Here is a 10707-nt window from a genome sequence, read left to right as displayed (position 1 = left end):
ATATATATATATATATATATATATATATATATAGCAGTCTTTAAAAATGCATATATATTGTGTGTATATTCATTTTTTGCATTGTTTTCATTATGAATTATACTATCAGCTTAAAAATTTGAGGAAAAAGCTGACATGAACAAAACCTGGTGAGCACCTTGTGCTTCGATGGACCGTCTGTACAAAGAGTCATATGATCAATGCTACTAATTCACTTCAATTAGTGACCTAGAAATGTATTTGTTTGTTTGTCAAAATCCAAAATTCGATTTTGATTCCCAGGCATTTCAGACATTTGGAGGCCGCTGTATATCACATGATTCAGCACAGCCAAACTCGCTCAAAAGCATCAAACCTTCAGCTTTCAGAACGAATGCAGGAAACCTGGGCTTTATGTCCTTGCACAGAGACACTGCCATTCCCCTCTCTGGCCTAAGAATGAGATTGGCTCTTTAGCCTTAAAACCGCCAAATATTCAAGCTAATCACCAACAGCAAAGAACTGCCCCTCCTAATACCTCTGTGTCCTTTACCTTCGACCACCCACCATCCCCTGTGACCCCAGCGTCTTTGTACACATCAGCTCATCCGACCTGACCTATGACCCCTGAACCCTTCTAGATTTAGCTGGACCCTCTCACCTATTTCCACCAGTCTTGAGCTAACTGTTCACCAAGTGTGTGTTTGCTCATTTGTAGTATTTTCATTTATCTAAAATTTGCTTTTTTGTATTTAACCATTTTATACTGTACCTGATGTGATTGGTCATTTGCCTATATTTTTCCTGAATGTATTCAGACATTTATATTTAAACGTTGATTAGTCGTCAGCCTAAATGCAACTTGCAGTGTGCAATATTTGTAAACAACTCCTTGTCCATTTTTTATTCTAAGTTCAGCTGGAAAGTACTGTATTATGATGAAAACATGAAATTCAAGAAATTTTTTCATTCACATTTTTGCTGTATTGTAAAGTAACTTGATTAAACAAAAACAAAACAAAAAATCTTGTAAAACCAAAGTAGTTTTGTGACAGAGACCATTCTAGATGCATATTGCATCTTTCAAACTAAATAAAAAGGTCCAATCTTGGTATGTGTTGTGTCAAGTCTGTTCAAAAATGTCTATACCTGCTTTTTGATGTTCTGTACCAGAATGCACCGCGATGATTTATGCAGGTTTATGAGGAGGTTAAGGGTCAAGAAACACTTCTTTTTCACATCTGTCAAAGAATAACTTGCAATATCAGTTGAAGTGGTTGATACTTCAAGTGTGACAGTGTGTGGAAACAAGTGACATCAACAGCAAACTATGACAATGAAACTTGGTCTTAAAGGGATAGTTCACCCAAAAATGAAAATGTGATGTTTATCTGCTTACCCCCAGGGCATCCAAGATGTCGGTGACTTTGTTTCTTCAGTAGAACACAAACGAAGATTTTTAACTCAAACCGTTCCATCTTATAATGGAAGTGAATGGGAATCACAGCTTCGGGAGTAAAAAAAAAACATACACAAACAAAACCAAATTAAACCCTGCGGCTCGTGACGATACATTGATGTGTAAAGACACAAAACGATCGGTCTGTGCAAGAAACCGAACAGTAGTTATATTGTTTTTTACCTCTGATGCACTGCAATGTCCGAACTGTCCTGAGCGCGTCCTGAGCGCGTTCGCGTCTTCTTCTTCAGCCGTCTTCTAGTGTTGGGCGATATGGTAATTTTTCAAATCGTCATATCGCCAGCACGTGAGATCACCGATACACGATATTATCATGAGTGGGGGCAAGAGAGAGAATCTCTGTACTTGTCATAGGATATTTCATAACTACGTGGTGTTTTAAACCGCGCGGGCACGCGAGAGAGAGCCCATGAAAGCACCAATAATCAAAATAATTATCTATCAAACTATCTATATATACGATCAAACATACTGATAAACTAACATGTTAAATATACAAATATTTAAAACAGCTAGTTCATATATATTCGGATACAACAGTCATACATGGCTATTAGAACCGCGCGTCCTGTGACAAGTTTGCCGCATCTGCGCACGGACTGTATCAGTCTTAAAGGTCTGCAAAATCAGTCAACTGTGAAAATCAAAAGTAGATTTATTTTAAAGACCAACAGTTTAACATTAAATATTGAACATAAACGAACAAGTTAAATATAAAAGTGTTTAAAACAGGTAAGTTCATATATTTGGAGTAAAGTTAAATTAAACGGACGTCAGTCATACAGAGCTCCGGACCGCGTGCCCCATGACGAGCCCAACGCACCGCCACAGAAACAAGGATGAGATGCGTTCTAACATAACTGTGGCGTTAAACTCAGTTAGTGAGGGCTTGGTTAAAATATAGACCGTTCAGATTACTTGTTAAGTGCAATACCTTATATCAGCAGACGATGTACGTCTGTGTTTGTAGTTGGACACTCCTTCGCCGGCTACAGGCTCTAATCCTCATTTGCGCATGTGTGTGAAATAGTGGGGCAATTTGATAATAGCCGAATTCTAATAGGCCACCTAATAATAATAATAGTAATAATTTAATACATTTATAGGAGATAAGCCTAATATCGTCTTGACTATCGACAAAGAGATCTGCTATTGTCGATATCTCTGACTATCGTCGATACACGATACTATCGTCTATCGGCACAACCCTAGCGTCGTCTTCTTGCTTTACGGCGGATCGCAGACTTATAAGTGCATTACCACCACCTATCTCTCAAATGCACCATTGACACTCCTAATCGAGATTGTAGATAGAGTGTCAATGGCCCATTTGAGATATAGATGGCGGTAATGCACTTATAAGTCTGCGATCCGCCGTAAAGCAAGAAGACGACGACACGTCATGCGCCGGCTGAAGAAGACGCGAACGCGCTCAGGACAGTTCGTACATTGCATTAATCAGAGGTAAAAAACGATATAAATACTGTTCAGTTTCTTGCACAGACCGATCGTATTGTGTCTTTACACATCGATGTATCGTCACGAGCCGCAGGGTTTAATTTGGTTGTGTTTGTGTATGTTTTTAGACTCTCAAAGCCGTGATTCCCATTCACTTCCATTATATGACTTACAGACTGCAACGGTTTGAGTTAAAAATCTTCGTTTGTGTTCTACTGAAGAAACAAAGTCACCTACATCTTGGATGCCCTGGGGGTAAGCAGATAAACATAAAATTTTCATTTTTGGGTGAACTATCCCTTTAAAAATGCTAGTAATTTACTCTTTTACAGCTGATTTAGCACATAAACAGACATTTAGAACCTAAACATGACAGTTGCAACTACCTAAATTTGTAATAACTCAATCAGTTTGAGATCTCGTTATTTGATTGAAGGTTCATTCCGACTGGATCACTGAATCGGCGAGTTCTAGAGTAGGTCGAGAAATGCAGCACCAAGGAATCCTTCAGTGAATCATTTGTGAACCAAATCAAGAGGCTTCGAATGTACTTCTTTCTTCACGTACTGTTTTCTCCTACTATATAGTAGGTTAAGTAGGCGTATTCGAACGCAAATTAAGTATACGTACGTCCGAATCTCGCTAGAATTAGTGCACCAGCCAGGTAATTCTCACCTGCTCTTTTATGAATACTGAGGATTCAAACATACTTATTTGCTCGCCTACTGCATTTTGCTTACTATATAGTATGGAAGTATGCGGTTTCGAACGCAGCCATAGTCAATCAATCCAAGGAAAACATCTGTAAAACAGAAAGAAAAGTCACTTACAAAATAAAAAAATCTGACCAAAATTTCTCTTGCCATTACAAGTGAATGAATCTTCCTCAGAAGAGTGACAAAAACATCACTTCAATGTCTGACTTTTTACATTTATGTCCATAAGCTTTTTGTGAAATTTGGATTAACTCATTAATCTGTTGCTTGCCCTCTTCATATGTAAAGAGAGAATACCGTAGTTTCCAAAGTCGCACATCACTTAAGACTTGACATGTCCCAACCAATATCCAGCGACTACTAAATTGTCCCTAGCAATAATTTTGATCAAACAATTGGATAAAAGCGTCTGCAAAATGACTAAATGTAAATGTAAACAATTAAACGCCTGTTGTTTGCCGTTATGTCCCCACCAATGCCAAAATCAAACCTACACCCTTGCAAATAATTATTTAAAATGATGTAATTGACCTGCAGCCAGTAGGCCCCTGGGCTTCAGCCCATGCGTTAATGTGCCCCAGCCTGCCGGATCACTCTGATTCAGTGAGCTGTAGCTTGATCAGATCAGTCCAATTCACGAATGAATCATTCGAAAGATCAATCCATGTAATTTGTGAACAAGTTCAACAGGTTCATTAAAAAGAATCGACTCTTTAAAAGAATCTGAGCTTACTTAACTCTACCCACTTTTAATGGCAAAATTAAACTACCGGTAATACACGTTAATTATGTCTTTGTTTGAAGTAAATATCAAAAGACACTGCCCCTTATTCCACATCAGAATGAAGCAATTGTCCCTCCTTCAGCCCACAATCCTACGCATTTAATATTAAATCCCCAGCACATGCATTAGGCTTCGCGTTTCCTCGAATCAGAATCCGCCCTTGGACTAAAATAGGAGTCGTGTCAAACGGCTTTGGCTTCCAGTATCTGACAGTGCGGTGAGGTGTGGGACAGCTCATCTACACCTCGTGCCAACACTGTCTACTATATCAAACCCCTGAATGCTGGAACGACAGCGAGAGATCCCAACATGCACCTGTCTTCAATTTAAACCTGTATTCTTACCACAGACAGGGTTCCATTCACTCTGGTTTTTAGTCTTTATTTTCTTTAAAAAAAAGGAAATAATCATTTCTAACCCAAGAATATTAAATGTACATCTTATTCATTGCATTCTACATATTTAACATCCAGGAAAAAGGGGTTTATGCACAGAATAGAGGATTGTGGGTAAATGATATACAGAGAAGGATCTGCGTTTAAAAGTTACACTTAAAACAAGCTCCTTTGAAGGACTTCACTTAAAATCGGAATTTATTCCTGATGTGCATCAGGATGTAAAGCCATAAAATCCTCATAAAATTCCTTATGGTACACAAATGACATCACCGAACCGCATCACGTGCACCTGAAACATTCACATCAAGACGTCACTCATGAACAGAGAAAACTTGTACCTTTTCACCAGAAAATTTCAAAAATATCGATTGTCAAACTGTCATGGTTTTGATCTTAGAGAAAGATTTTCACCGTCTGAACAGACAAAAGATGGCTTGAAGTTTGTCTTTGTGTTTCGTAAAAACCTGCAGGTCTGCATCAACATCAAAGCGTTACCGTTGACAGCAGAAACTAAATGAGTGTCATTTATATTAGAAACAAAAGTGGCATGTATGAAGATGAACTTGACATGTTTTGTGTAACTAAAAGTGTACGAATAAAACTCGCGTGCCTGTGTGAGTGGTCAAATAAACTTTGAAGATGTGGCTTGTTTGGTGCGGGATCGTTTAAAAAGCATGAAAAAAATGGTAGTGGGTCCAAACTTGTGACAAAAAAAAAAAAGTTCGAAAATGATGAATAATTACCAAGAATAGTGCTAATGTGTCCACTGTGCAGTTGAGAGAGAGAACCATTTGTGTGAAACAACTGAAATTGTGCTCTGTGTTGCTCATTTTTGGGAATCAGAGGTCAACTCTTCTTGGATTTGGTGCAGAAACCACGGACAGTTCAGGGTCCTGACAGTTTTTAGGTGGCCAAACGTGTGCCTGAGCGAGAGGGTTTCTGCTAATGACCAGCTGCAGATGCTCTCCGGCCTTTGTGATCAACGGCACAGCTAGACAACAGTCAAAATCACGCGTCCGTGCATGATTGACCTGTTAAAAAGAGTCAGAAACAAAAACAGCAGGTTTGAACTCCGTTTAGGAGCTGTTTCTTCAGAGTATATATTCTTCCATTCAAAATCATTAGGTCGGTATTTTTTCTTCTTCAAGTCTCTTATTTTTCCCAAAGCTGCATTTATTTGATCAAAAACAGTAATATTGTGAATTATTATTGTAATTTAAAATAACTGTTTTCTATTTGAACATTTTAAAATGTAATTTATTCTTGTGATGCAAAGCTGAATTTTCAGTGTCACATGATCCTAATCATTCTAATATGCGGATTTGCTGCTGAAGAAACATTTCTTATCAACGTTGAAAACAGTTGTGCTGCTTAATATTTTTGTAGAAACTGTGATACTTTTTTTCAGGATTCTTTGAATAGAATATTACAAATAACAGCATTTACAGTATTTGAAACAGAAATCTTTTGTAACATTATATATGTTTTACTGTCACTTTTGATAAGTTTTATGCATCCTTGCTGAATAAAAATCGTACTGTCCCCCATAAGAAAAATGTCAGGTAAAAGGAATAGTTCAACCTTCTAGAATACAGGTGATGTGTGTGAGTAAATAGAGACATTTTCCATTTTTAGGTGAACTCTTCCTTTAAGAAAAGGTCACAAGGTCAGCTGGTACAATACATCACCTGTAGAATACGGTCATATGGGCGTAACCCAGCTTGGTCCGCAGGCCCATCCGGACGGATCATGTTAACGTAAACACACTTTTCCAGCAGACCGTCAGACACGCTGAACCCAAAATCCCTGCTGTCAACACCCTTCTGTATACAGATCTGAGCCAGAGGGAGAGAATGAAGATCTGTGGGTCATTCAGTAGTGATGTCAACATGATTTCAACTGCTTGGGAAGTGAGGATTACTTTATGAAGCTCTAATGGCATGGATGGGCTGGTGTCCTTCATGTCCTCCGGTACAGCTGTGTTCTCTGAGGTCCTCTCTGGGCTCAGTGTGAGAGCTTTGGTCCGGCTTTCATTCTGCTTCTCGCTGTCTTCTCCCAAACTCAGCGTGCTGCCTGACATTATAGTCGCCTAGAAAGGAAATAAAACACTCCAATACAGACTGCACCACATTTGATTTGGAAAGATATATCCCAGGGCTGTCCAAACTCGGTCCTGGTGGGCCGGTGTCCTGCAGAGTTTAGGACAGCCCTGATATATCCCTTTTTCGAATTGCCTGAAAAACCACCTCATGCACTCAACTTTTTTTGCGAGATTTTGAGAAATTGACGTGCTTCCATTGAGCGTATTTTCAATTCGAGATTTCAATTCACACAATTTGAAGGGTAATGGAAACGCGGCTAAAGTCACATGATCCTTCAGAACTCACTCTAATATGCTGATTACTTATAGTAAAGACTTTGGTTAAAAATTATTTATCTGGGTAAAGATTTTGGTCGATAATGTTACTTACTGTACATCATGGTAAAGATTTTGGTTAAAAAAATCCTTATATCTTGGTAAAGATTTAGACAAAAAAAATATTTTTAAAGATTTTGGTTTAAAATCCTTATGGCAGAGATTTTGGTAAAAAAAAAATCAAATCTTGGAAAAGGTTTTGGTTGAAAATTACTTGTCATGGTAAAGATTTTGGTTGAGAATTACTTCTATAATGGTACAGATTTTGGTCACGTTGCCCATTTCTACGTAATATAAATTGGGAGCAGCTAGAAAGCCAAAACACGTTGATTTAACAATCAAAGTACACAGACTATATAAAGTGTTGATAAATAAAGCAATAAGCCCCAAGAAGCCGTGGTTTAGTGAATTTATAACAGCTAAGGGGCGTTGTTAGGCATGACGCGAAGCGTTTTTGACGCGTTTTTATAAAACAGTTATTCTATATACGTAGTAAGGTTTCACAAAATAAAACAGAGCAAATAAAGTGTAATGATATTAATAAAAACATTATTCTTCCGCCAAACAATGTAGTTCCTCAGAAATGGTTGTGGTTCCAACAAAGTGGTTGCCAAGCAACACACAAAGTAAACAAAGGTGTATGTTTGTAGAGTAATTTACAACAGCTTCGAACTTGGTTCAACCAATCAGAATCAAGGACCGGATCTATCAGTTTTATAAGAGTTGATTTACCTCAAGTTCCCGCAGGATTTCCGATTGGCCGCAGGTCTCCAGGTCCTGAAGAGCTTGTGACCAATAGTTCTCCTGAGCGTCTGTATTGTTGTGGCTGTGACAGCGTGCGGGACTGACAGATCTGTGTTAATGCAAAGCAACCTGGGTAATGTGAGGCCAGGTGTACTATTGGAAACGGAGCTCTCTCTCTTTATATAAATGTACTGTATGGCATGATTGAAACAATCACTGTACAAGATCCTTCTCAACTATAAGAAAAGCGGCGGTTAGAGAAAGAGAAACACACACAGATGTGTCTGAAGAGGCCATGAACTAGTTCTGAGCGATAAAAGAATAAGATGATAAAAATGAGCGATAAAAAAAGAAGCAGACAAGGGCGGATGACAGCGAGCGGCCCACGGATGATTAGTAAGGCAGACGAGAGACAGAAAACCTGAGAAAAAATAGAAAAGAGAAGAGTAGGAACACAGAGACTGGAAGCAAACAGGCTAGTGGTTTCTGTGAGCACCTTTAACAAGCGTTTAGCCACAGAAACCAAAACTGCAACAGAAAAAGTGTACACCAAAAACAATATACAAAGATAGGCCATTGACTTTCCACCAGAATCAACAAAATGACATATAATCAATATGGGTGACTCTCCTACTGTAAAAAATGACATCTGTATTGCAGTACATTAAAAAAAAACTTACATCTTTACATTTGAATTCCCATTTAATTGCATTTTTACTACTTGCTCTTGTTTTTGTCACTTTTAGTTATTTTGTTTTGTAATGTTTAACTTAATCTAAAAACATTTATATACATATACACACTAGCATTCAAAAATTTGGGGTCATTAAGGTTTTTTTTTATTATTACACAAGCACATATGAAATTGATCATTTATAATGTTACAACTAAATGCTGTGCTTTTGAACTTTGTATTCACCTGAATCCTGAAATTAAGTAAGTATCAGTTTTCACAAAAATGTGCAGCAGCACAACTGTTTTCAACATTGACAATAAAAAGAAATGTTTCTTAAGCAGCAAATCAGCATTTCAGAATGATTTCTGAAGGGTCATGTGACACTGAAGACTGGGGTAATGATGCTGAAAATTCAGCTTTGATCTCAGGAATAAATTACATTTGAAAATATATTCAAATACACTTGATCATAACATTAGAAAACCCCAAACTTTTGAACGGTAATGTACATTATTTGTTAGGACAAAAAAAATAACCAAAATAACATGCTCAGGTCACAGTTCACAACAAATCAATAATTATATTTTGCATAGAATAAAAAGTTTTTTTTAATACAAATATTTTTTTTTAAATCAGCCTAAATTATATAGTACAACAAATAATACCATAATGTATGAATGTCTTCAAATAATACATCTTTGAAATATGACCTGGGAATGTTTTTCACAGGTTTTATGAGATTCACCCGCATGCTTCCTTTCTAAGTGCGCATACATGGGAAATAATAACTGACCGACCAAGTGAAAGAATAACAGCCACAAGATTGTGTGTTAGTAAGCAAAACTATAAAACAAGCTGAAGTGTCCTTCTCGTAAAGAAGGTTATTGTTATGCTTCTTTAACCTTCTAGTTCCTGTCTAGTATCTCTGAGATAAAAAAGATGAAGTACTGTACCAACAGAATCAACAAGCTGTGTCCCTAAGCAAACTCTCACCCAGAGTATGTCCAGTCCTCCTCGCCCAGCCTCCCATCATACATTGCAGGATGGTGGGCGTGTCTTCTGGAGGTCAGCGGGCTCCTGTGATTGGTCTGTCTCCAGTCATTGGGATGAAGAGTGAAATCAGATGCCCTATGAATATAGACACCTGAAAAAAAAGGTTTAGGTTTGATTATGCTCAAACATGAGTTAGATTTGAGAGCTATGATAAAGGGGAAGATTTTCTAAAAAAATAATGACTGTGAGGAATATAGTGTTTGGTATTTATGGATCTTTTTTGTCCTTTTGGAGCTTGACAGCATCTAGTCACTGTATAGAAAAGTTGCTTGTTATATTGTTGTATAGGTATGGATAAACTACACTTAACTGTTGGCTAGATAATCTCCAGTGTTGCCAGGGTCACATTTTTCCACTCAGAATTAAAAAAAATGCCATTGCAGGAAAAGTTGCACAGCTATGGAACCCAAGTTTTGGATACTTTTATAATGTACTGTGGCTGGCAAATTGTTTATTTGTTGGCTAAGAAAAATAAAATTGGATCCTTTAATTAAAGTATATTGATTCTTGAAATAAATACCTGGCAACCTCAGGGGGTTACTTGAGTTTCACCACATCAGGAATTTTAATTGAGATTGCAAAAATCAGATTAATTGCACATTGATGCTTATGTATAGACAAAACTAGAATGAATGTGGACAGAAGAGCAAAGAAGAAAAAAAAACAGTATGTAGGCTATTAATAATGGTTTTGAGTGAGATTAAAAATATCAGAGATGATTTTATTTTCCTTTATGAAGATCAAAGACTTTAAAGAAATTGAGGAAGAACAATGCATTTTAAGAGTACTAGCTAACAATTTTATGGATAGCTATTCCAATTTCGATCTATCTATCTATCTGGTATTTTATTCCATATATATGAGGCATAAAATATTGAATAAATAAACACATACTACATCAAAAAATATAAAATTTAAATAAAAAAGAAAGAATTAAAAATATCTATCTCACTATCTATCTATCTAGTATTTTATTCTCTCTCTCTCTCTCTCTCTCTCTATA

General features: G+C 37.1%; 1 protein-coding gene across 3 annotated transcripts in view; it reads right to left on the bottom strand.

Moving 5' to 3' along the window:
- Nucleotides 1–4481: 4481 nt before the first annotated feature.
- Nucleotides 4482–10707, bottom strand: part of LOC107751584 (glutamate receptor-interacting protein 2-like) — a 37731-nt gene continuing 31505 nt past the window's right edge. For 2 of the 3 annotated variants that reach the window (XM_016567325.1, XM_016567326.1), the window contains exons 20-24: nt 9645–9795; nt 7964–8084; nt 6737–6904; nt 6504–6650; nt 4482–5846 (exon numbers count right to left, since the gene is read on the bottom strand). In XM_016567325.1, the coding sequence (XP_016422811.1) occupies nt 5655–5846; nt 6504–6650; nt 6737–6904; nt 7964–8084; nt 9645–9795 (779 nt within the window). In that variant the 3' untranslated portion in view covers nt 4482–5654. Of the gene's footprint in view, nt 5847–6503; nt 6651–6736; nt 6905–7963; nt 8085–8111; nt 8397–9644; nt 9796–10707 lie in introns of those variants that run through there. The other variant, XM_016567327.1, reaches the window with a different exon arrangement.

Source organism: Sinocyclocheilus rhinocerous, unplaced genomic scaffold (assembly GCF_001515625.1).
Source record: "Sinocyclocheilus rhinocerous isolate Xijiao unplaced genomic scaffold, SAMN03320098_v1.1 scaffold3854, whole genome shotgun sequence".
Taxonomy (NCBI): domain Eukaryota; kingdom Metazoa; phylum Chordata; class Actinopteri; order Cypriniformes; family Cyprinidae; genus Sinocyclocheilus; species Sinocyclocheilus rhinocerous.
Note: the sequence above shows the minus strand (reverse complement) of the source record. Positions and strands in the feature narration are given on the sequence as shown.